The sequence below is a fragment of the Mirounga angustirostris genome, unplaced genomic scaffold, assembly GCF_029215605.1.
Source record: "Mirounga angustirostris isolate CCGP_5_RB_7025 unplaced genomic scaffold, mMirAng1.0.hap1 SCAF_6, whole genome shotgun sequence".
Taxonomy (NCBI): domain Eukaryota; kingdom Metazoa; phylum Chordata; class Mammalia; order Carnivora; family Phocidae; genus Mirounga; species Mirounga angustirostris.
The window spans coordinates 115452047-115478999 of NW_026991714.1; the positions used below are offsets into that span (position 1 = coordinate 115452047).

Below are 26953 nucleotides of genomic sequence, written 5' to 3' on the forward strand. Positions count from 1 at the left end.
CGGAGGAGGATAGTGGATAGAGAGAGTCTGGCCGTGGAATCCCGTGGTCCTGCTGCCCATCTGAGTTCTGAGAGAAGTGAGCTGTGCCCAGCAGCGCCAGCACCACCGCTGTCCTTGAGGGACCCCCGTGCGCTCCAACTGCCTACTCCAGCCAGGCACGGGGGCAGGAACCACACAGACTTTGCACCCAGACCCGGTGGGTAGACTCGGCCGGCGGCATGACACACTTCAACAGATTTTCTGAGCTCCCAAGACAGGACAAGTGGTGGGCCCCCTTGTGTGATCCCTGCAGGAGAGGCACATCCCCGCAGCTCCTCGCCCCTCCCGCCAGTCATCCTGGGCCGGCTGTGAAGCCAGATCCCACCAGGGGAGCAGGAGGTGGACCACCACGGCCCTGCCGAGGACAGTTGGGAGTTAGTGCCCATCCCTGAGGCCTGAGACCTGGGTCCTCCATGGCCATTGGCCCCACATGGATGGGCAACCTTCTGACAAGGGAGGGGACCACAAAGCCAGTCCCTCACCTCTTTCTGAAAGTGCTCACCAGCTTTGGAAGAAGCAGCAGCAGAGATCGGGGGTACCGGGGGACCAAAATCCCTATTTGTCAAATGAATCCAAATTCCTCCCAGCAGCCTCCAAGCCCTCGCATGATCAGGCTGGCACTGTGCTCTCCTCCTTCCCATGTGCCGGCCAAGACTTCTCTCACACGCTCACAGAACATCACAGCAGAGCCGACACAGAGCTGTATTACCAGTTAGTTACCCCCTTTTACAGATGAGGAGATTGAGGGGGAATAGTAAGTGGCCAAGCTGGGCCTCACCAGGCAGGGGCCCTGCTCCTCAACCATTGTGCCCCTCTGTCTGAAAAGGGGGCACATTCTTCCCCAGCTTGGACCCTTCCTCGGGCTCAGCCTGTGAGTGAAGAACCTCTCCCTCTGCCTTGGAATGTTCTCCTCACATCTCTCTCTTTAGTGCTCCATTAGACCATCACCTCCTCAGGGGCCCTTCGGGACTTCCCCATCCAAAGTAGGCTCCCTGGTTACACTCCACTCTGCTCAAATCTCACAGCATTGGCCACAAATGGTAGGGGGGGATCGTTGGTGGTTGGTTGACTTATTTGTTGTCTGTCTCCCCTCCCAAGAGACTGCAGACTCGCAACAGGTTAAGTATCTTCCTGTCTCATTCAACACTCTGTCCCCAACACCTGGCACAGTGCCTGAAACAGGCCAGGCCCTTGGAAAATACCTATGGAAGGAAGAAAGGCGGGGAGGGCCCCCAGGCCCAGTGCCCGCTTGTAGGATCAACCCTCATGAAGCAGCCTCAGCAGCACCCGCTGGGATGTTCCCACCTCTTTCCCGGAGATAGGCTTCCCCATGCCGGGGCCAGACACCTCCCTCCCTCTCCCCTCAAGCACACCAGGGCCCCTCTCTCGTCCTTTCCAAGCCTGCTCAGAGACAAAAGGAAGCTCACCTTTACCAGCACCCATGGTGGCCCCCATCCCCATTCCGGCCACCCGGAGGGGTGTGCCTTACTCATCCCTACTCTCCAGGTAAGGAAACTGAAGCTCCAGGACTAACTGGCCCAAGTTTGTACAGTTTACTGATAGGTGGGACCAGAATCTCTGGCAGCGTTTCAGTTCTCCAGGACGATAACAGGGGGTTAGAACAGAGCCGTGGGAGGCCTGGGTGGCTCAGGTGGTTAAGCATCTGCCTTTGGCTCAGGTCATGATCCCGGGATCCCGGGATCAAGTCCCGCATCGGGCTCCCTGCTCAGTGGGGAATCCGCTTCTCCCTCTAAGTCTCACCCCTCTCATGCTCTCTCTCTCTCTCAAATAAATAAATAAAATATTTTTTAAAAATTAAAAAATAAAGCAGAGCTGTGGCCTCCTACCTCAATTCTGACTGAGGGTCAATAGAGCAGGTAGCAGGCACTAGGATGAGCGTGGGACAAATCAGAGGCCAACCTTACAAAGGGAAATCTGAGAGCCCATTTCACAGCCCCACTCCGCTGGTGGGCTTCTAGCCTCGCGCCATTTCCGGCAGCAGGAAACAAACAGAAAGTCAGGTTGGGTCCAATCCCAAGTCCACTTTTCCCATCGGCCCTCACTCAACACAGCCACAGGAAGACACAGTTGCAGCTCAACGGGGAGCTGCAGCCTTTGCGGGGATGGCGCCCATGCCATGAGCCCTGGGAGCCATCTGAGGACTGGGGCCCCCTCCAGGCCTCCCTCCCCACGGGAGCTCATGTGTGAGGGGACCACACATGAAGAACGGTGCACCCTCTCAACAGTGGGAATACTGGACATTTTCCTCTTTGTGTCTGTTTAGAATTTTTCTCATTTTTCGACAACAAATGTGAATTTCTTTAAAAATTGGAAACACAACTTTTAATTTTAAATGAATGTTAAGAAGAGGCACATTTGAGGAGGAGCTGTGAGAGGCTGGGGAGCCTGAGCCAGGCAGGTACTGAAAGTCGGAGGGGAGCTTGCCTGTAGCTGTGGACAGTCAGCGACCTGGGAGGGGCCACGGTGCTCAGGATCCACCCCAGGCAGCCTGCCCTGCGTCAGACCAGCCCAAGATGGTCAGGCTGATTCCTGCCTCCAGCGAGGCTTTGCTCCGATATAAACATCAAGCAGGGAGTTAACCAGTCTGTGATTCAGTGATGAATATGCCACCTGCAGGATGAAGAAGTGCCACTTGGACAAAACAGAGCTTCTTTCTCTGGGATCCACAGCCTACACCTGCAAGGTCACACCTGCAACAGGTGGGCTCCCAAGAAAGCCACCAATAACTACACTCCTGGTCCTCAAAACCGAGGTTCAACAATAAGAGAAATACATTAACTCACAGAACCAAGGCTACGGGAGGGAGCAGAGTCTGTGCACATGATCCAGTTCACCCCCGACACCAGATGGATGGAGAAACTGAGGACCAGGAACCCGACAGCTCTGGGACACTCTGTGGTTAGCACTGTCAGGGCTATGCATACAAAGGAGAAACACTGAGTCTTAAAAAGGAAGGAAACTCTGACACATCTATAACATAGATGAACCTCAAGGACACTATGCTAAGTGAATAAGCCGGTCACAAGAAGACAAACCCTGCATGATTTCATTTATATGAGATGCCTAGAGTAGGCATATTCATAGAGACAGAAAACAGAATGGTGGTTGTCAGGGGCTGGGGAGAGAGGAAAATAGGAGGTTCTTGTTCGGTGGGCAGAGTTTCAATTTTGGAAGATGAAAAAGTTCTAGAGATGGATGGTGGTGATGGTTGCCCAACAAAAGGAATGTATTGAATACTTTTGAATTGTAGACTTAGAAGGAGTTAAGATGATAAATTCACCAGCTCTGCTCCTGGCCCCGCAGGAGGCCCGACCGATCGCCACACTGCGTCCACGGCTACCCGGCTTCCTCAGTGGAGCCTTTCCCATCAGACCAAAAACTAAAATAACTTATTCTGCCAACAGAATTTTGAGGAGCAAGACAAACTTAAAAGTGTCATTTTTTAATTACTAGATTTCCAGAGTTGGGGCTCTAGGGGATTTTTCCCTTTTTTATTTTAATCTATCCGAAAGGTATAAATCATGAATGGGCTAAAAATTAAATTAGCTACAAAGTAAGTCAATCTAGTGTGGCATATGGTGACAATAACTGTGACTATCCTCATGGCCCAACAATAGGGAGCTGACTGAATAAGTTAGAGTCACCCACAGAGAACACACTAAAGCTATGACAAAATTGTATTATAGGAGGATACTTAGCGCCATGAAAAAATTAATCATAATGACATATGATAATGAAATATTAAGTTTAAAAAGTAGGTTAAGAAACAATTAAGTCAATAGGATTCCATTTTGGTACATGTATGTACGAGTTGTATAAACATACGCGTATATACATAATACATATGTATATACACATACACATATGGTTATATGCCATATCCCTGTGGGATCATAGATACAATATGTATAAAAATTTATAAGTAGAAAATATTGATAAATTTAAACTTTTTGGTTTAACATTTTTAATTTCTAAATAAGTTATAAAATATTCATTAGAGATGAATTCATTAGAGATATATATTTATAGATGGGAAGACAACAAATGGACTAATACCAAATATTCATAGTGGTTGATTCTGGGTACTCAGGTCATGAGTGATTTTTATGTTTTTCTTTGTGTTTTATTGTATTTTCCACTCTTTCTATCCTGACCAGGTATTAATGTGATGAAAATGGTGTCCTTTTTTGTGCCTTGTGATTTCCAGCCTTCTTCCATTCAGATGATGAGAAGAGATGCTGTCCTTTAGGACAGAGCCCCACGGAAATTGCCAAGGAATAAGGGCCACGTCCTCAGCACCCAGCTGCAGCCCCATAACCGCTAATGGCTTCGGGCATTTGATGGTGGACGAAGCACCAGGGAAAACCCACCAGGAAACTCGGTCCATCTCCCGTTCCGTGGGGTTCAAGATTTGCAAGTCCCTTTGCACGGGGTACGACCAACCTGCCAGCAGACGAACCCCCCAAAAGACCACAGCCTCTTCCCTTTGGCCCTACCAACGTGTCTCATCCCCAATGTCTGCACAAGAGCTATCTGGCCCTTAAATGCAGCCTGAAAATGGTTTTGTTTGGAGAACATACTACCTCCTGGACACTAAATTAAAACACACAATTAGATTTCCATTAAGTTACAGCAAATTCTGCTGAATTGATCTAATCGGCCTACATTCCTATATGACATCATGCTTTAAAGGCTTGGCCTGAACATAAATACTTAATGTAATAAATACAGTCTGAAATATTTGATCTCCTTGGCAGTTTAATTGATCTACTATAGAGACTGACAGGAAAAATTAAGTTAGTTCTGTCTCGTCTCTGCCGATAGCACATTTTCATCATAAAAGCACGTGAACTACAATTTTGGTTACAAGTTCTAGCACACTGATTTCTTGTTGAAAGTTAAGGTTAAGTGTAACAGAATTGAACAAGGAACTGAGTGTGTGGATTTATGAGAGCTTTAACACAAATACCATAGTTCATGTCTTTTGATAGATGATGATGATAGATAGATAGGAAATATATTTTTTGATTTGTAATTACCAGCCCCTTGTCATGAGTGAGGTGTTGATAGATGCCTACCACATTTACGCACAGATTTTTAGATGCTGTGACTATGCGCCTTCACCAATAATCAAGTGCGCAAGGTCAAATTCATACCCAAATGTCTTCTACTTTAGAAGGTTAAGGTTTGGTTTTAGACCTCTGGGGCAGAGGGTCTTGCTTCCTGCAGGCATCTGCTCCTCAATGGGAGAGCCTCTCAGCCTTCAAGGCATAGTTAATGAGGTCTGAGGTGTGTGCAACTCCAAGAAAGCAGCACAGCCCTCCAGGGGCCCTTGGCTTGGTTGTAAGGGTATAAGTATTTGGGGAGCAGGGAATGCAAGGGGTAAGCACATCAGGGGATGTGCTTTCTCCCATCTCCATTTTATGGTTTATATTGCCTTTTACCATGAGTTGTGTTTATTATTATTATTATTATTATTATTATTATTATTATTATTAATTGTTCAGTTTTGTACCTAGCTCACCTCCCAAACTTGCAGTAAGTACCCTTCACCCACTCTCACCCCTATACTCCTGATGCCAGAACTGAAATGTCCCATTTGGGTACAAAGTAAAGACTGAATATTTGGGGAAGGCAGAAAGGGAGGGAGAGTCTCTCCTTCCTGACTGAGCTGGCATACTTTAGGTCCTCAGAGTTACCTTCTCCCAGGTCCTAAACTTCCTTGGTATCTCATGGAGAGAAACAGTGCTCATGGCAAAGTTGCTCAATCTGATTCATGTCAAAATCCCCAGGTTAATTTGGCAGGTTATTCTGCTAGAACTGACACCAAGTCCCACCCCTGTCTGAACTCCACCTAGCACTTGTACACCCACTATCTTGACATCTGTTCATTTGTTCAGCAAATGCTCCTCAATGGGAGGCAGCTCAGTCAAACATTCCTTGTGCTGTGACAGTCTCAGGGCCAGTGCCAGGGTCCCCTTTCTGCTTAGATGTATTTGAAGGGGCAAACAAAAAATGACAACACCCAGATCCAAGGACCCTCGCACAACCCAAGGAGCAGCAGGGACTTGCGTTCTGGGCAGCCTGGTGCCAGTTAGCACCACCCTCCCGCCTTCGAGTGGCAGTCAAAACTCTGGATGGGCGGGCTGCTTCTCCCGCTGCATCTGGGCACAAGCCAGAAACTTTCTGCTCAGCTCCCTGCACTCCAGGGCCCCATTGATTAGCAGGAAGGGCAAACCCATCAGCACCCATAGGAAATGGCTTCTGGAAAGTGAGTTGCAGTTTTTAAAGCCAGAGAATGACAGCAGGTGCCTGTAAAAGGAACAGAATCGATACAGGGTGTGGGGAGCTGGACGATGGGACACCTGGGTCCCTGACTTGCCCTACTTCTGACAGATGTACTACGTGACCTTGGACAGTCTTATCCCCTCTCTGGGCCTCTGTTTCCCCCCTATATCCTGGAATGATAACATACTCATTAAGAAGATTCTTTACAAATCTTAAGTGCTGGGATTCTCTACCCTTGTCTTCCTGACATCACCTGGGCGTGGAGAAGGTTACGGCTGACCTAACCACTTTCCCCATAAGAAATGGGTACCTTTTACCCCTTGCATTCCCTGCTCCCCAAATACTTATACCCTTACAACCAAGCCAAGGGCCCCTGGAGGGCTGTGCTGCTTTCTTGGAGTTGCACACACCTCAGACCTCATTAACTATGCCTTGAAGGCTGAGAGGCTCTCCCATTGAGGAGCAGATGCCTGCAGGAAGCAAGACCCTCTGCCCCAGAGGTCTAAAACCAAACCTTAATTAGATCCCAAGTGACCTCCCAGCCTCATCATCAGAACCCTAACAACTGCCATCACATACTGGATGCCTGCATGGGCCAGGCACAGATAGACACCCTGCTCACCACAAGCACTATTGGGTATGATCATCATGATCCTCATTTCACAGGTGGACCCTATAATGAGAAAGTAGCAGCTCTGGGCCATGGCCAGTCTGACTCCAGAACTTGGACTCACCTTGAGGCCATGCCATCCTCTCCTGGGAACGTGGCCCCACCCAACCTCGTGCTTTGCCCTTTCCTCAACACACTAGGCCTGCCTGCCTCAGTGCCTTTGCTCATGCTGTTCTCCTGCCTGGGGTCCTCTCACCCGCTGGGCAACTCCCATACTTCCTTCAAGCCCAACTGAAACATCGCCTCTGGAAAGGCTTCCTTATTCCTACAGGGAAAAATGTACTCCCCCCTCAGGGCTTCCTGCACACCTTGCCTGCCCTTGTTGGCTTCTATGAAAGCACAGGACTGTGTCACATGAGATGGAATTCTTTACTGACGGTCTCTCCAAGCCCACCCTTGGCCTGTGAATCCCTTAAGGTCGGGATGCATCTAATTCATCACCAGAGGTTTGGCCTCTGGTTTAGATTCCGGCAAAACAGGGTACACAGTAGGTGCTGAATGAGGAACAGGAGGGCCCAGTTGTTTCTGGGGTCCAACAGGTGGCCAGCACTGCAGGCTAGTGAGGCCAGTCTCCTACACCCAGAGCAGCATCACCTGCTTTCCTTCTTTACCCAAACCTCCCTATCACTTACTCTGCACCAGACTCTGTATTTGGGGCCGAGGTGAGTGGCTTGGAAGGACCTAGAGGTGAGTCAGATATAACCAACACCCTTAAAGTGCTTGTGGTCAGGATTGGAAGCAAGGTAGGTTCAAAAACAAACACCCCAATTCAAATCACGATGTCAGAGAATCCTCAATGCCTGTGTCACTCAGTCGCCGAAGAGGGCCCTCAATGAACCAACATCCCAGCATTCACACCTGTGCGCAGTCCCCTCCACTCAAGTCTGGTTGCCCTGTGACCAGCTTAAATCAATAGAATGCATCAGAAGCAACACTGCGCCTGTTGTGGGCATAAGCCTTAAGAAGGTGTGGCATCTTCTGGTTTTCCGCACTTGGGAATCAACTGTCATTCAACCCCATCCCAAGCTCACCGCAGGGAGAGAGAAAAAGAGAGCTCCCAGCCTCCCAGCGTCCCTGCCAAGGCCCCAGACAAGGAAGCGCTACCATGTTGCAGGTATCAGCCCCAGCGGCCACGTGACCACAACCTCATGAGAGAGCCCAGGCCAAAGCAACAACAGAACTGCCTGGCTGAGCCCAGCCAGTCCTCGGAATCAGGAGAGAGAGTAAAATAGCTGGGAAGCTCTACTGCTGCTTTTATTATACTCGGTTTGGGGGCAAAGTAAAACAATACTAACAGCTGGAATGGAAATTCTAAGAAAATCCCAAGCCAATCTCCCCATGATCATAGATACAAAACCCCTGAACAAAGAACTTGCAAACCGAATCCAGCTCTATATAAGAAGGATGACGTGTCACATCTGATTTGGGTTCATTCCAGGAATGCACAGTTGGATTAACATTAAAAAATCAATCAATGTAACTTACTGTATTAATACATTGAGAAAGAAAAACCACGTGATCCCCTCAACAAGAAGCAGAAAAAGTATTCAATGAAATTCAACATTCATTCAGATTCATGATTTTTTTCAATGATAATTAAAATAAAACTCTTAGAAAACCAAGGCAAGAAGAAACTATCTTTACTTGATAAAGGATATCTAAAACAAAAAAAACGAAAAGACAACAAACATGACGGTGAAACCCTGAGATCAAGAATAGGCCAGGTTCGGTCACAAAGACCACATATCACATGATTCCATTTCTAAAAAAGTCCACAGTAGCAACAGCAAAAATGCTCATGACTGATAGAGACAGCAAGATCCGTGGTGCCCTGAGGCTGGGGCGTTGGCAGCAGCCGGGGAAGTTACTACTAATAGGTACAGGGTGATGAAAACGTTCTGAGGTTGATCCTAGTGATGGTTGCACAACTCACTTAATACACTAAAATTCATTGAACCATACACTTCAGTGGATGAATGGTACGGTGTATAGCTCAATAAAGCTGTTATAAAAGAAATGGAATGAGGCAAGGATGCCCGTTGTCACCACTTCTATTCAGTACTGTGCTAGGGGTTCTGGCTGGCACAGACAAAAAAAAAGAGATAAAAAGCATAAGGATTTGAAAGGAAGAGACCAGCTCTCTTTATCTGCAGATGGCCTGATCATACACATATCATAAAGAATCTACCACTAAATCTAATTATGTGAATAAATCTCCCAAACATAATGCTGAGCCGAAGAAGCAGACACGAAGAATCTGTTCTGTATGATTTCATTTATACGTGAAGTTCAAAAAAGTCGAGCCTAAATGATAATGTTTCAGAATGCTTGCTTAGGTGGTTGGCAAAAGTCTGCATAGTGCTCTCGCTTCAGGGAAGGAGAAAGGGGTCTAGGATTGGAGAGCTTCTGGGGTGCAGGCAAAGTCCCAGCGGGTGGTTACATAGGTGCTTAAAATGGGTCACTACACTCTAAATGCATGTTTTATGAATTTTTCTAATGAATATGATATTTCACAATAAAATAACTTTTAATGTTTTTCGATTGTGATTTTTTTTTAAGCCACAACACAAAGGAAAAAGTGATTAAAGAGGAATAGAGGGGAGATGTTGGAGAAGGAAGAGGCTGCCTCCAGCCTGGAGTTTAGCCTTGGTGGGCAGAAGTTTATTGGGCAATAAAGCCCTTTCAGTCCCAGAATCTGGACACTTTATCTTGGCCTGAGCCCAAGGCCAAGGCCAGTGTGAGGCAGGGAGGTCACATTCCCGACTAACGAAGGGGCCTGGCTCTCTGGAAGGATGTGGCCAGACCCTGGCCCAGCACCGGACACCCTGCCCCTCACCTCGCCCTGGTCCTCACACACACACGCACACACGCACGCACGCGATGCAGGACCGGGACTGCTACTCCAACTGCTAGTAACTATTGAGCTCCCACTGCATGCTAACACTGAGCAAGTCCCTGGCACATAGCACCTCCAGAGTCCTCACAGCCTGCGAGGCCCGAACGAGGCAGCTCTGCTGGGGAGGTGAGAGCAGGGCTGTCTGCCTCCTGCCCCTCCAGCAGGGGATGGCTGGAGCCACCTCAGCTCTCCAGGACGGGATGGGAGGGCAGGGTAAGGAAAGGTCAGACCTCAATCCCTTGCTCTGCTGCTGGCAGAGTCTAAGGACTGACAGCCCCCTACCCCCCCGTGGCCCGCCTTGCCCTACAGGCGGCCCTACCCTCCCTCCCACCCCTCCAGTTTTGGGAAGGTTGGCCGGGATGCCCCCACCCAGTGCAGGAGAGTGGCTGTGATCCCGCAGCATGAGCACAGATGGAGTTATGAAAGTTCTCCCCCGGCAGCTGTAATTAGTTTCCACCTCACACCCAGCTCTCCCAATCACAGGTTAGAGGCAGCCGGGCTAAGTGCACCAGGGAGAGGGGGCCTCCACGGACTGTGGCTCGCCTGCCCCCATCGCATTCCGCTCCTCCTGTGGCCAGCACTTCCCCGGAACAAACCCAAGCGCCTCCCTCAGCCATTAATAACCTCCTCTGCATTAATGAATTGTGAACACAAGCCTGGCCATTAAGCCAGCGCAGGAAAATTCTTTGTGTTGCAAAGGCTTTTTCTCTGGACACCCATTACTGTTATGCAAACCCTCCCTGCATGGGGTAGGATCCTGCTGCCTTTTTATTCTAGAGTGTCCATGGAATACTCAATAAGGAAACACACCAACTGCAACAAGATGGGTCCTCTCTGAGGACCATCCCGAAGTACAAAACACATCACTGCCCATGAAGCCCCACGGAAGGAATGGGTGCCCTGCCCAGGAAATCCTACCAGGGACAGGAAGGAACCCCCATCGTGGCCAAAAAGGTAAGTCACAGCTACAGTAAAGGTCAGAGAAATGGGAGACGTTTGGAAGATGCAGACATGACTGGCTCCTTTAAAGGTGAGTGGGAGCCAGGGACTTGGAAACGAGAATGAAGGGATCTGGTTAATAACGACGGTATTTACTGTGCCACACACTGTTCCAAGAGCCTCCGTTTTCTAGCTCCTGCGCTTCTCATTCAGCTCTATAACTTCTGTCTTATTGTGATCAAGATCCCCGTCTTAGAGATGAGGGGCAGAGATAGAGACCCCCCAGTGCTGTACTCAAGACTTACATAGCTAGGGAACGGAAAGGCGAGGATTCACCCCAGGCAGGCCACCCCAGAGTCCTTGCTGGAGGCCACTGTGCTGGTCGGCTGCTTGATAATTAAAGGATAATTAAAGGAAGAAACCCCCACAGGTGCCTGGTTTTCAATTACATTGCTCTGTCCCCGGTGGGCAGTTTCCGGGCCTGAGGTAGCCAGCTGCCCCAGCCCCAGACGGGCACAGCCAATGCCCATTCGGGAGCCTGCCGGGCAACCTGGAGGCTAGTCAGCCACACCCCCACATATGGACGCTCTGCTTGACCCGCCACCCCGGAGGGGCCGCGACCTCCCACCCTCCAGGGGTGCGCGCCCACCTCCCACTCTTCCCTGGCTCCCTACTGCCTGAGTAGCCCTGCTGACCTACCCAGACACAGCCGTCCAAGCACACACAGCACCTCACGCACTTCCAACACTGGGCCTGCTGAATGAGCACCCCCAGGACCCCAGCCCCGGAGCTGTGGCTCAGCTACCCTGACCTGGCCCTGGGACCTGGCTGGCAGCAGAGCCCACCCCCTCCCCTCAACACAACATGACGGTATGTGGCAGAGCGCAAAGCTCCGGGAGGTCTCCGCACTCGCTCCCCGGCCTGAGGCAGAAGCACCAAGCTGAGCTTCACTGACGTGGCAGTTCCGAGCTGGGTGGATTGTCCAAACACTGGGGTAATTTTCAGTCTGGTCTTGGCTTCCCCAGCTCTCTAGCTGCTTCCAAACCCCAGACCCCTGCTTTCAACAGGTATCTCCAAGGAATGACAATTAGTCCTTCTAATTTCCTAAGAAAACCGTACTCCAGAGTTGTCTGCTACTAACTTCTCAGTCTGCGTGCCAAAGCTCAGCCAAGTGGCTGAGAGACCGACTCCCCTTCCTATTTTCTGGGCCACTTCCCCCCATAATCCAAAGATAAAGAACCAGAGTCTACCTCCCCTGGCATGTTCTGGGCCACAGCCACAGAGCTTCTAGGGCCTGTCCGCCCCACTCGTGTGGGAGACCGGGCTTGGCGTTACCACACAGCTCTGTATTCTGGGAGCCCAGCACTGGGGGGGCCCCGGGAGCTCATTCCCTTTACATCTCATGCACCTGCATGCCCTTTTCCTTCCCCCGGTGCAGCCTGCTTAAGGAGCTGACAGCCAGTATTCCAAGAGCGCTCCTGTTTTCAGAATACATCCAAAGTCAAAACATTTCCAGGCAAGAGAACAGCGATTAAACTACGTTCAAGGACAAAGAGCCCTCAAGGGCCACTACTTAAAGGGACTAAGCAAACTGTACCTCAACAACCCCCTAGCGCTCCCACAAACACCCCTGGAGGCTCTCTTAACATTTCCCAGCCAAGGACTTCACATCTGTCACAACAATGCCTGGAACCAAAAGACCGGGACCCCCAGCTCAGAGTCCTTGGCCTTGTAACAGCTAGCTCTGGGAGCAATAGCTGAGGTGCTCCATATGCCCCCTGGGAGAATCCATCTTACCCTGGAGCACCGGGAGCCCTGCCTTGTCTTCTCGCTCTGGACAGCCGTCAGCTGCCTCGCACAGCAGCTTGGGCTTAGATCCTCGGGCCCTGGTCTGGAGGTGCAGGTCACCAGTCACCCTGGTGCTGTCTAGGGTTGGGCCAGAACCTCGGTGGCCTACCCAGGATACTTGCTGTCTCCAGCCCAGGGCTGTATGGTCCCACTAGGACCACAGAGCCTAGGGAAGCAGACACAAGCACTGGTTTGAGTCTGGGAGCTGATACTGAGTGTGATTTCTTTCTTCTGGATCATTTGCAAGTTGCCACAAGCCTGGAGAAGTGGATTGGGATCTCTGGGCTGAAAGGGACTGTGGTGCTCAGCTCACAATGGCCTTGGTCTTCGATAGTCTTGGGTGAGTCTAGACCCTTCCCCAGGGCTCACACCCAGCAGACCCATAGTTCTCCTCTCTTGCTGGGAAAAAGGAGAATAGGGGTCCAAGGCCCTACCAACAGGTGCCCATCCAGAGGAATGAATGAATACATGGTGTCTGGAGGAGAGGGCACATCAGGATCCTGTGGAGGGCAGCCCAGACCCCAAAGGGGAGACCTAGCTGAATAAGCCATGTGTGAGCAAGTCACTTCTCCTCCTCTGAGCTTCAGTTTCTCATTTGTGACAAGAGGGATGGGCTTAGAAGCCCAGACAGGTGCCTTCTAGCACCAACAAGAAGCAAAGCTCCTCCCACTTAGGTGAGGCAGTCCCCAGGGTGGCCAGCACCCCTGGGGAGCCAGGCTCAGGCCACGAGCTCTGTCCACATTGCCTACCCAGTCATCTGTGGGGGTGCACTAAGGTGAGGGAGGCCAGGTCACAGCCCAGAAGTCCCGGCACTGAACCAGGCCATAGGAAATCAGGGTTGCTCCTCTCGTGGGCCCGTGCACTTAATTTCTGTAGCCTGGGGAAGCCTGGGAAGAGAAGCTATTGGTTGCAAGAGACTGAAAGCTGTCTTGTCCCCAAACCACTTAACGAATGTTCCACAAAACAATCAGATGTTGAACCCCAGGGTATCTAGAAACTGACTCGTGGGCACACACTTGTTACCCAGGTCCTGAGGCAGAGGCCGGGTGCCCCAAGCACACCTCCAGGGAAAGCTGAGCCCACATGGACTAGAGCCAGGCAGTTCTGACTCAGAGACTTCCAGCTCAGAAAACCTGGCTCCCAGAGGTGCCTCCACATGGAGTCAGGCACTTTTAGAAGGCAAAGACCCCCCAACCAATCCCAGCTGTTTCTCAGAGCAAAATGGCAGATCACGGACTGCTCTGACCAACTGGGTGCAGGTTTGGCCTGAAGACTTGGAGACCACATTTAAAAGATGGGAATATCTCACATAAAAATCCAGACTTCCAACTTCTCCAGAAATTGCAATAGTTCTGGCAATGCTGTGTCCGCATACCCACTTGACCATCATCAGCTGGCCTGAGCAGCAGCTGACCCCTGAGGGGGCGAATCCACCCCCAGCCCCACCTGTGCCCAGCCCCTTAACAGGCTCCTCAAATACCTGTCTCTGACGTTGGAGAAATGGATCTTTTCCCCGTGCCTTTCCTGTAAGTATGAAAACGACATATAGACCAAGAGGGTTATGTGCCTCAAGAAAAGTAAGCAAGGGGCGCCTGGGTGGCTCAGTCGGTTAAGCGTCTGCCTTCGGCTCAGGTCATGATCCCGGGGTCCCGGGATCGAGTCCCGCATCGGGCTCCCTGCTCGGCAGGAAGTCTGCTTCTCCCTCTCCCATTCCCCCTGCTTGTGTTCTCTCTCTCTCTCTGTCAAATGAATAAATAAAATCTTTTAAAAAAAAAAAAAGAAAAGAAAAAAAAAAGAAAAGTAAGCAAGAGCTCATTAGTATCTGGGGAAGTGAAGACAATGCCTACCCACATTCACCTCGCTCATTGTCTGCCTGACACCTGAGCTGCCCCCTGCCCCAGCACAGGACCGCCGTCAGGAAGGACTTCCCACGGGGTACACAGGCTGCCCAAACAAGTGCCCTACAACACGCAAAGATACACCCTAGTTTGGTGAGCACCCTGTGGTATCTGTCACCGCTGTAAGCTCCTGCACACCCCAAGCTCCACCCCCTTGACCCCCTCAGCAAGGGCAGCACCAGAGGCAAGCCTGTTTCTAATGAGGCAGACACAGGACAGGCCCCAGGTGTCAGAGTCCAGCCAGAAAAGTCTAGGGAAGGGCTGGAGGGCAGTACGTACCAGTGAGGGATGAAGAGGGGAGACAGATTGACCTTTACCAGGCCCTGCCACCAGCCCTGCCTCTGTCCTGGGTCAAAACTCAGAAGACACAAAAGCCTCTGCTCTGTCTCCCTGTCACTGCGGCCCTGGGCCTCCCGGCTGCAGACACTGTGCCCTCCCTGCTCAGCAACCTGGCCCGCTCGCCCTTCCGCAAGCCACTGCAGGCCTCCTCCAGGGCCCCAGCTCACCTAGCCAGAGGGCCTGGCCACAGGCAGCCATAGCAAAGACACGGGAATCACGTACAACTCATGAGGTTGGAGGGGGGCAAGCAAAGAACATTTATAAAAGAGGTGGTTACTCTTAGGAGCTGAGCTGGTCCCCACAAAAACAGAGAGGATTTGGCAGATAGACACAGAATTGCTCCTCTGCCCAGACCAGTTCCTTAACTGATCCCCAAGTCCCACTGGTCATCTCCTTCCAGAAGCCCCTTCCAAATGGGACTCTACCTCCGTAGCTCCCTATCAGCCTACTCTGTCCTGTGAATATGTTCCAAAGCCACTCTGGGGTGCGTTCTACATGGCCCCTAGAGCTGAAGGAAGCATGAAGAAGCACACGGGGGGCCAGAGCTAGACAGAGGTGAGCCAGCTGTCTAAGTGAAGGGATTTGCCCAGCTGCCTGGACCGCTCAGAAGTGGCTCTGGGCCTCAGGGCCCCAACTCCTACAGAGGAAAATCCAACCCCAGAAGCATGGCTTGCAGGGCCTTCAAGTGTTGGCCCCTGCCGGGCACCTCCACATTATCTCGGGGCGCTCTCCCATGGGCACCCACCATACCAACCATTCTCCAGGCAAACCTCTTTCTCCTCTCCTCTCCTGACACTCTGCATGTGCTCTTCCCTAGGCCTAGAATGCCCTTCTCTGCCTTCTGGAGACTCCCCAGGGAAGCTACTTCATGCCCTCATTCAGCCTCCAGAAACCACATTTGCGCTACGGATTGCCACTGTGTGTGTGTATGTGTGTGTGCGTGTGTGTGTCTATCTGACTTACCAGCTGGAGGGGGACCCCTTGAGGACAGGAGACCCCAGATCCTAATGCAGAACAAGCAGGGGACCTTCTAGGAGGAGCCTCTCCCACCGCCTCTATTATCAAGAAAAAGCCTACAGCTTACACCTGTACCTCCCCTCCCAGACCCCCTGTGGCAGACAAGCCGCAGAGCAGCACAGACCCTCACTGCCCCAGACCCCGTGTGGAAGCCAGCCCTGCTCCTGGCCAGCACAGCTGCCTGGCCTCGTCCCAGGAGGAGTGGGTTTGAGGCAAGGAAGGCAGAGACGGTCACATTCATCCAGCGGGGATGCCCCAGAAGTCCCCAAGGAGTTCCTCTCTCTGGGTCTGACCAAACATCCCTAATGGTTTGCATCCTTCAGACAACAACAGCTATTTTCAAGAAGAGAGCAAACTCTGGAAAGTCACCAATCCTAGCCCTGCAGACCTTTGACGTCAGGAGTCCCCAGGGAGGCGGGCGGGCACGCTGCACGTATGGAGAGGGTCCTTGTAAGCTGGGACAACTGCACATCGAGGCCTCACCCACGAGCTGCAGGTTAACACCCAAAACTGTTACGAGGAGCAGAAGCCCCCTGTGAACACAGAGTGGTCCCTTGTGACACAACTGCCTCTCAGACAAGCCCCCAGCCAGTGTGGTGATGCCCACAATCTCAGGCCGTGTAGAAGACAAACAAGATAGCATGTCGGGGAGCAGATGCTGTTCATGACCCTGATGGTGACCGACAGGAGAGAAGGAGCCGCACTTGCCCGAGGTATAAGGGTGCGCGGAACTGAGAAACCAGACCGGCCAGACCATCTCCGCGACCCCTTGGGGACAGCGCCCGGCCACGCCAGCCAAACCCCAGCTCCACCCCACCAGCCAGCAGAGACAATACGTACCTTTCAGGGAGGCAACATGCGACAGGGCCTGGGCGTAGGTGGCCGTGTTCAGGAGGGTCCCCGGCAAGCAAGAGGGGAAGAAAGGTCCTGTGGGACCCACAGTTCTCCCCAGGCTGCTAGAGAAAAGAAAATCACACTGAGTTCCCAACCCTGTGTACCCGCCAAGCCTCCAGACCCCAGGGGCCCGCCAGCCTCACCTCTGCTGGGCTTCCAGGGCCTCCTTCTTGCTCCGGGCCTGGTCCCCCGGGGGCGGGGAATTGATGTTTCTCACGGGAGGTGGTGTCACCTCTGCCATGGGCTCCTTGGCTCCTGGCTCTTGGTCGGAAGCCCCTCTCTCTGTTTTTCTCCATTTGGCCCTTCGGTTCTGGAACCAAACCTGAGTCCCCCGTGGAAATGCATATCCCATGGAGGCAGAAAATCAGACAGGAGGAGGGAACCAGTACCCAAACCCAAACGCCTGGGTCCTGTCCCCAGTGCTCACAGCTCACCTTGCAGCAGCTGGGGGGGGGGGGGGGGCAGCCTCCTCTCTCCAAAAGATGTCCCAAAGCAGTGCCTTCTGGACTGCAGCTTCAGACCCAAAGATGGGCCAGAAGATCAGTGTAGAAGGCATGACAGGCATTTCTTTAATGAATGTTAAATCATAGAAAGTATCCAAATGCATCACCCATAGTAAGGGTACAAGTGTTGTAGAAATTCTTGACGTATCCAAGTGCATTTATTTGATGTGAAACGTATTTCCTATGATTGTGGGGAGGGGACATCATCGTCACAGCAGTTTGTAAAACACTGCCCTGGGGTTTCCTCATCAAAAAGGCTCATTCCCGGGGCACCTGGATGGCTCAGTTGTTAAGCGTCTGCCTTCAGCTCAGGTCATGATCCCAGGGTCCTGGGATCGAGCCCTGTGTCAGGCTCCCTACTCTGCGGGAAGCCTACTTCTCCCTCTCCCACTCCCCCTGTTTGTGTTCCCTCTCTCGCTGTCTCTCTCTCTCTGTCAAATAAAATCTTCAAAAAAAAAAAAAAAGGCTCATTCCCTCTTAGCAGGTTTGCCTGAGCACCGGACTGTGTCCGGCCTCAGACCTGTGAAATCCTCTCTGATGCACCAAAACTCATGACGGGCAGCCCAGCCCACCCACGAGATACAATGCCTCTGGAGTCAGCCCTGGTTTGGTTTAGAATCCACCCCGACCCTGTAAGGCAGGTAGGTCTACCCCCATTTTACAGATGAGAAAACTAAGCACAGACAGGTTAATTAACTGGCCCAAGGTCATTCAGGTGGTAAGTGGCAGACCCACGATTTGAAGACCAATGGCTTGGCTAGGGACCAGATCCAAACTCCCTGGGAGTAATAATGGTGGCCACCCCCAAGCATTGTTAGCCCAGAGACGCAGGAAAAACACGGAGCACTGTCGTCCGACACACAGCCATCAGTCACTCGGTAACATCAGGCAGCCTGATCCCTTGCCATGCTCAGGTTAGGAGGAGCCTTACGATGCACCTGCCCTAAGTGCCTTCTGAGAGACTGGTGTGGAATTCTGCAAGCCTTAGCAATCAGGATGGCATCTGCAGAGGAACAGCCTCATGGCAGCCGGACAGATGGGGCCCAAGGTGTTCCCAGAGGTCAGTGAAATCCTGCTGCTCTTTACCCAGCAGAACCTCGTCCCTTCTCTCCTGGGAGATAATTCCTGGCTTTCAAAAAAGGCCTGGCTCGACCTCCCTCCAGCCCCCCACCCAGAGCATCCTCCCCTCTTCCCACCTCACACTAGCCCAGGAGAAAGCCTGGGTCCCGGGGCTGAGCCCTCCACCAGCCCACCCCACTTCTGAATTTTCATTCTTCTTTAACTGGGTTTCTTTCTTTTTTAATCCAGTTGGCTTTTAATTGCACATATCAGCAACCATTGAATAATGATTTTATCTATATTCTAAATTTAGGGCAGTTAAATGCAAAGCAAAATGCAGACACTTTCTTGTGTCTTAATTGAATGAAGGTCACAGCTATAACAACATTTAATTGAGCTATTTTTCATTATCATATTTTAATGACTTTGCACTGACAGTTCGCCTGCTTCTGAGGAAAGAGCATGATGGAGTCGTTTATTTCCCTATTTAGTTATTGTTTGACAACATCAGCTTCGATTAAGCCCCTGCTTTATAGAACATTAATCATATTTGAATGAGCAAGGGGTATAAATGTAAACACATCTCCCTTCCCGCCACCAAAGCCCGCGTCCCCACACGGAGGCTCGCTGAACACACGCTTCACAGCCATTGTCTGTTTGCATAATAGCCAACAACAGCCTGACCAACAATTCCCAGCCTTAATTGTTACCACCCCTATCTCACCCTTGCACCTTTCAGGAAGAAGTTATGATCTTCCACTTCTGAATGCTCAATAATTGTGTCATTTATCTCAATTTGCAGTTCAGTCTTTAGGCAGCTATTGGCAAACTGGCATTAAAAAAAGAAGGGATAGACAACATCCTGGCCAAAGGAGATTTTCATTTCCAAATAATAATCAGTTTAATTTGCCCACATATGACCAATGATTCATGTTCAGATTTAATAATCAGGATCACATAATCTGATTATAGGGGAAATAATTTGTTTACAACCCCCAATTTACTGCTCAGAATTCCATTATCTCTCTTCAGCCATTGGTTTTTAAGAGATACTAACATGACCCAGGGGAACCGAAAGCAAACTATTATATTTCCTACAATTAGATCTTTGCATAGTCTTAACCCCAAGCCCCTACATAAAAAAGAACAGAAACAGCATGGAGGAAACCCCATAAATAAAATGAATATATAATTGTGCTCAAAGAATAGCTCTCCCGGAGAGGCGGCTCTGCGAATCCATTCCTCCCGCACTCGGGCACATCTGCCGGGCTCGACGGGTTTGTGCACTTAAACGTAATCACCGTGTGGCTTCTAAAAAGAAATCCTGCTTAGAGACGGTCACCGCGGGCCATGCTCAGCTCGGAGGCAGCCCTCTCGCTGCTGCCTTTTAAAGATTTTTAAATTGCACAAGTTCTTCGGATCCACTTCGCTGAAAGAGTCCGCATCCAGGGGAAAAGTTGGACATGATGCAATTTCTGGAAAGCAGGTCCTACCCTGTTCCCATCTGAAAACATAGTTCTCTGCAATTGAGCGGCCTTACCCCAGAGCGGTCAGAGCTGCTTTGAGAATAGCATCTCAGCTCTTTTTTTTTTTTTCCCAAAGCAAGGAAATGGATGTGCATTGATGTAATTTAGTACCTTAGAGACGCGGACAAATTAGTGTAGAACATTATCACTAGTTAATTATGAATGACCGATTAATCAACCTAATCTAATATTCCACATTATGTTGATGTTATTAAAGTGCATCATGAAAATGACAGATAGTCTTCATTTGCTTTCTTTGGCCAAATGTGCACTCTGCAGTCATGATGTCAAAAAAAAAAAAAAAGTTTGCCAGTTTTAATATTAGAGAGTTAAATAATTAAAAAGAAGGTTTACCTGCACTCTGGCTTCTGTGAGGTTTATTTTCATGGCTAGCTCTTCTCTGGTGAAGACATCGGGGTAGTGTGTTTGGGCAAAAACTGCCTCAAGAGCTTCCAGCTAGTAAAAGGAAAAAATATTTACTGGTGAGAGGCTGTGGCAAGGTGAGAGGAAGCAGATGCATATTTCAAATTTGCAAGGAGCGGTGAGAATATAGTTGCACAGATCAACTGGGGGAGGAAGAGGGAGAAGAAAGCTCTTTGAAAAGATCCCACAGAATTAAAATTTTAACCACGGGTGACTTAGGAGCTAAGACTCACTAACGACATCGGTGCTCCCCCAAGAAATAAGAATAAGAAGAGAAGCACAAATATTTATATGCTTTTCCATTTAAATAGATTCATAGGAATCAAAGGCTCTAAGGGGGGGCCTTATGAGTCAGAGCAATCCACACAGCCTTCCCCATAGGACATAGGAGAACAGGAACAACTTGCAGAAGCCCTCACTGTGTCAGGCCCCCAGAAACTCCCAAGAGGTATTTGGGCCACCTTCCTGACAGCTCCAGTTTGCACAGATCTAAGAAGAACCCAGGTCCAGGAAATACAGTATGAGGGTCCCACTAGTAACCTTTCCATTTATGGACGGCAATATCTTCTACAAATCAGTCAGTTTCTTGGGCCCCAGTCCTCCCATCTATCTGCTGGGATTAAGAATGTCCTACCTGCATTTCTCAATGTTCAGATGATATTGCTGATGTGGAAATGTTCCCCCAAACTACCAACCTAGGGCAAATGTGAGTGATCACTATTGTCCCTTTATTTCCTGTCTGGGATCAGAAGATCCAAGTCATCTACTCTCTCCCCAAACAGATTTCTTGACACATAAAGCACTCAAGAAAACAGAAAGATCCAGTTTCCATAGTTGGCTTTATTTTAAAAGACAAAGAAGAGCTGCTCAAACTCTGAAATTTTGGGAGGCAGGAAGTCGCTGACTCTCAGAAAGGGAGCGCCATCATTACCTGCTGAAGAGTAAACGTCGTCCGGTTCCGGCGCTGTTTTCTGCGCAGAAACCCATCATCGAAATCTCCTGGAGAGTGGTTGCCAAAGGGTGCAGTGCCTACTGGGAGCAAACTGAATCAGCCTGACCGGAGGGCCTCCCTGTCCTCACACCGACCCTGGACACACATGCTCATTCGGAGGCACCTCCAAGCAGAGTCCTGCCTGTCCCAGAGCATCTTTCTCTGCTGCTCTCATTGGGGCCCCTTCTCTTCCACTCTCTTGTGCTCTCTCTCTCCTCCAGTAACCTTTGACTTTAGGCCCCAACTATGTTTATTTCATCAGGCAGGTGGAGACCTTCTCCCTCAAGAAGGCCAAATCCGCTTTTCTTGTGAAATTCTGGACTCTGTGCCAGGAAGAATCACCGGCTTGAGGCAGAGCCTTCACTTGCCCTTTGGTTTCCAGCTGCACCTGCGTCCAATGTGCCTTGAACTCATCCCCTACCTCGGATTCTTTCATAGAAGCCTCCACAGTTCGTCTGCTCACCTGCTAGTTTACTTTCCCTTGTTTCTATAAACAACAAGGCTGACCGGCTGGGGGTTGGGAAGGAAGAAAAACACCAAGCGCTTTCACTGCACATTTCTCCTAGAACTTCAGGACACAAGGAGGTAAGAAGTTTATAAATGAATATTAATTACTGTTGGTCACAGCTCATCAGCACCATAGTGGATCTGTTATATAGATGTCAATTAACAAGAGGTCTGCACCCATAGCCAACGTCCTGAATTCCAAGAGACTTAGGCAGGGCCACTCTCAAAGGGCATCCCACCCTCTGGCCAGGCTCATAAAGGACCCATTGCTCTCACTTCCCTGAAAAGAAAAGCGTCCTTTCCACCACCCTCCCCAGCAGCCTCCAAAGCTCATATAAAGCCAGAACAGAATTCGGCCCCAAACGTGCATTCAGATCATTTTCCGAATATGCACCATTTACTCCACAGTCTACAATGGCTTCTTAGAAAAACAAATGAGCAAGTTCCCATTAGCCAGTGAATGCTGTACCTGCCATGGGCTCTGGTCTCAGAAGCACTGCCTGTTTGGCATTCGGAGCTGGCAAGCCACACAGGCAACCTCCCTCAGAAAGACCTCAGTCCCAAAGAAGCATGGTCCTCTGGACTTTTTAAAATTCTATCTACTAAGGGGGGTCCCTTCTACTTATTATTCTGCTCTCTAGTGCCCCATCCTTTGCCACAATACCCCAGTCTCTCCTGAAGCCTTCCCCTCCAGCTTCTTGTCCAAATTGCACTCTTCCTCAAAACCCTAGTTACAAAGATTTCTCTCCAGCTCATTGGCAACTTCAAAGGGACAGCCTCAAAGCAGCCTTATTTCCATGATTTTGCAGGAAACCAAATGGTCTCTCTTTGATTGGTGAGGATGGAATGCAGACTCTGAGATGCTCCAAACATTATCTGCCTCAGCCTTCTAACTTATACCTGCTGGTCCGAAATTTTTCTACAACATGTGCACATAATATCTGTAAGTGAAACATTATGTGCCTAATTGAATCCTAAAAAAGACCAATGGCCCATCGAATTAATAAGAACAAATAGAAAAGATGAAAACATGAGAAGAGGCTTTTTACTTAAAAATAAGTAGAAATGTTGATAATACGAAAATGTTAAACGCTGCCGATAATTAAACAAAACAATGAACTACTATTTTCACCATTTTGACAAAAAAAAAAAAATAAGGTGCATAATGATACCCAGTACAGTTAAGAGTGTAATAAAATGTGCATTTTCATTAATGATTTGTAGGAGCATTAATTGGTGCAGCCTTATTAGAGGGTAATTTGACAATATTCATCAAAGATTTAAGTGCACATATACATATTTAATCTATGAATTAGGTAAAGTATGCTAAAATAGAAAAAGAAGAACATTCCTGGCAACACAGTAGAAGGAAAAAAAAAGAACTGGGAACAGCCAAAGTTCCCACCAGTACAACATATAATGAAATATTACACAGCTGTTTAAAAGAAATCAGTAGATCTGCATATATTGGCATGGAATAATCCCCAAAACATGTTACAAAGTAAAAAAAGCAACGACCCAAAGGATGTGGAAGTATGATCTCAGCATAAAAAAGGCATAACATATAGAAAGAAAAAGTGTGTTTTTCTTAAAGGAATCACAAGAAACCAATAATAGGGAGTATCTTTTTAAAAAAAAAGGTGGAGAGGAAGGAGGATTTCACTTTTCAATGTGTAGGTTTCTGTTCTGTTTGAATTTCCTAAGCAGGTATACGTAGTACTTTTTAATTCAATATTAGTAAAATTATCTGAGAGGTGAGATGATGAACCATGTTTTGCTTTCTTCTTTATGCCTCTCTAGATTAATAAGGAATAAAAATTAAAAAGCTCCTAAGCTGAGGGAGATGTCATACTCCAAAGGTCTGTTCTCAGCCCTGCAAAGCACAGCAGATCACCTCCCCAGCAACACTAAACTGACAAAAAAAAAAAAAAAACACCCCTTTCTGCAAAACTAGCTCAGAAATACATCTGCAGAGGGATAACAAGGCTCTTAAAGACACATCTCCTTTCTTCTGGTCCTAGCACTCAGAATCAGCATTGAGGTGGGATGTGCCTGGGGTGTGGGAAGGAAAGGTGAGCAGCCAACAATTCAGTGCACTGGGGCCATGATCGGCCAGGCCAGGACTCACCCTAAGTGACTTCTGCAACCCACCCTGTAGACAGGGCTTTTCCCCTAAGTTATCCAAGCAGCCCACCACCTGCTAAATACCCACATCTTGACCTTCCCCTCTTTAACCTGAGGAGTGGGCTGTGCCATACCCATCAGTCCAAACCCCAGGTTCAGAAGTGCAGAGTAGTTGTGTCCTCCGCACATGCAAAGGTCCCTCCAGGCCTGGGGTACAGTGTCAGGGGATGCACCTCCTAAAACTGGGCAGCACGGGTCCTTGGAGATTAAAGGAGGTGAAATGCAGACAAGTGTCTGGTCTTCCCTTCTTAGGAATGCTGACTGACCTAGCAGGGCTTAAACACGGATCCTTAGCCTCCTTTAGAAAATTCTACTGAACTCTTAAAAGCGTCCATGGTTAAGACAAAAACAAACTTTCTGAAATCCCTGGGCATGTTGGCCATCGGAGGCCCAGTTACTGCTCCAGGTAACTGGAGACAAGGTGGATGAGGTCCTCTGATGTCTCAAGCCCCTCAGTGCCTCACCGCCTTTGCCCTCCCCCATGCCTCCCTCGATTTCCTGGCCTCCAAAATTCTCCCACCCCACAAATAAATCAAGGGAGTAGGTTGTCAAAGCCAAATCCTGGTATTCCTCCCAGTTATAAAAGTTCTAGTATCTCACGGCTGAGACTCCTGCTCTGAGGAAGATGCTGTTACAAGTCCAGAAGGTATGGCTTTGCATTTGTCTAATGCCCACCCAGGGGGTCCCCCCAGGCCCTGTGTGGGGGCACCAGAGAGCCAAGCTGTCTCCTTCTCACAAACCTACTCCCACCTAACAATCCAGGGCAGAGAACACATGAGGGATCCTGAGGCAAAATGTCTTCTAAGGCCTGGAGACCCTCAAACTCTCAAACCCTGGCCATGGGGCTGCCCCTGGGAGTGGGGAGTGGTTGGTGTCTGGGCTCAGGAAACCCAGTGAGTCACAGGGGAGGAGCCAGGCCAGGGCACTTGGGGTGGTGGTGGGCTGGGCCACCTAGTTCCAGAGGGCAGCAGTGGCCCAGAACAGACATTAAAGCTTCCCTGAGCAGGACGGCCCTGCCCTCCAAGGGAGAGCAGCCTAGCAATGGGTCGTTCATGGCTCATGGTCGGTGTCAGGACGATGAGGGCCAACTCCCTACTCCACCTTGGTTTTTCGGGATGTTTGCAAAACACCGTGAAAGATTGATGCGGCCCCCAGGGCCCGGGAGACCCGATTAGAGGCGTGACACCAGCATCTGTGCTGGGAGGACCCGGCGGGTCCCTGCTGTGCGAATAGCCCCGGGCCAAGCGGCCCAGGCGGGGAGGGAGGTGGGAGGCAGGTGGCGACAGGGCGGAAGGCTGGAGTGAGATGTAGGGAGGAGGCCAGGGGCACCCGTACCCACCTCCCGGCGGCTGCAACCCTCGCGGAGCGGGAACCCATCCACCCACCCACCCGCCACGCTGCGGCCCCGGAGCTTTCTGGCCAGCTCCGGGCTGTTCGGAGCGGCCCCGGGCGCGGCGCTTACTCACCCTCTAGCTGTGGCGGGCAGTGGAAATAAAACATCGCCGACGGCCGGATCAGCTGGACGGCGGGGCCTGGGGAGGGTGACCGCTGGACAGACAAGGAGCGCGTATCTCCGGCCTGGCTGCAAAGCAAATAGCGATAGAGTCTAAGTCTCCCTCTGCCCGCGCCCCGGACTAGCCCTAGTGCGCACTGGGCGCCCTCCTCCCGGAAGCCACCACCCTCCCAATGCCCTAAGCCCACTGTGGGGACTGAAGGCGACACGGCAGCTCCGTCTTAAGCCCGGTCCCCGTGGGACAGCCCTTCGGTTCGGGTCCACCTCCCAGATAGCGATGCCCCCACCTCGGCCCCAACACCAAACCCGGGCAATCTAGCTCCCGGCTCTCTGGGGTCCCCGCCGCAAGCCCGGCCACCCCGGCCACCGCAGCCGGGTCCAGCGAGCGCGCCAGGCCAACTGCGCGAGCTGCAGCCCGGGCCGGGAAGGCAGCCGAGCCCCAAGGCCGGGCGCGCGGGGCCGGGTGAGTGGGTCGGGAGCCGCGCGTACCTCGGCGGGCTGCGGACGAGGAAGGCCGGAGCGTGACCGCCTCCGGTCCGCACGCCGGGCTCGGCTGGAAGCGGGCGGGGCTCGGCGCGCCTGGCGCCCGCAGGACCAGAAAGTGACTCGGGAAGTGGCCAGATGTCTTGCTGTCTGTCTACAGCGCGCGCCGCCGCTCAGCACTCGCCTTTATAATCTCACGCATAATTGGCCTTAATCTGATTATTTCCAGCGCTGTCTACAGCGAGTAACTTGGATAGGTCTATTGGGCCTTACAAATGGCCCACGTGGTGTAAAAAAAAAAAAAAAAATCCATCATTTCTCAGCAAACATTAGAAATGTTTTTCTTCTTTTAAAAGAGGATAGAAACAACCACCACTACCACCACCCCCCAAAAAGGCATTATTTTCTGAACACTCCACCCACACCCACCCCTCTTCCCATCTGACTCAAACCTTCTTTCTCCGTAAAAGCTTGGATTTGGGCTCGCCCTTGTCAGAGGCCTGGCGACTCCCGGGCTGCAAATTGACAAAGCGCTGTTAATTGTAGCCGCCGGATGGGTTTTTGGGGGGACTCTTTGCACACGGCTTCCCTTTCCAAGCGACCGTACAAAAGGAAAGTTTGATTTTGTTCTCAGCAAGGGGTCCCTGAATTTATGTTCGCTTCTCGATGCAAATGATATGCGGTGGGACCCTTCGCAATTACTTTTAAAATGCATCCGAGGCAGACACTCAGCGGAGAGAGACCGCCCTTCCCTCTGCCTGGGTGAAAATTAAACTCTAAAGTACCGGGCTGAAATTTTCAAGTCAGGGGCACGGGATTGGATCAAATCACATAAACTGCAAAAAAAGCAAGTCTAATGGCGCATAATTGGTTCTGTAATAGCATTACACCAGGATAATAGCCCGTTACGGCCCC

The 26953-nt window shown here is 50.4% G+C and overlaps 1 protein-coding gene across 1 annotated transcript in view; it reads right to left on the reverse strand.

The window, feature by feature from the left end:
* Positions 1-25542, reverse strand: part of DRGX (dorsal root ganglia homeobox) — a 27331-nt gene extending 1789 nt beyond the window's left edge. The window contains exons 1-5 of the mRNA XM_045876256.1: positions 25509-25542; positions 21292-21389; positions 20292-20393; positions 16993-17171; positions 16796-16908 (exon numbers count right to left, since the gene is read on the reverse strand). Of these exons, the coding sequence (XP_045732212.1) occupies positions 16796-16908; positions 16993-17171; positions 20292-20393; positions 21292-21389; positions 25509-25542 (526 nt within the window). The remainder of the gene's footprint in view (positions 1-16795; positions 16909-16992; positions 17172-20291; positions 20394-21291; positions 21390-25508) is intronic.
* Between the last annotated feature and the right edge of the window lie 1411 nt (positions 25543-26953).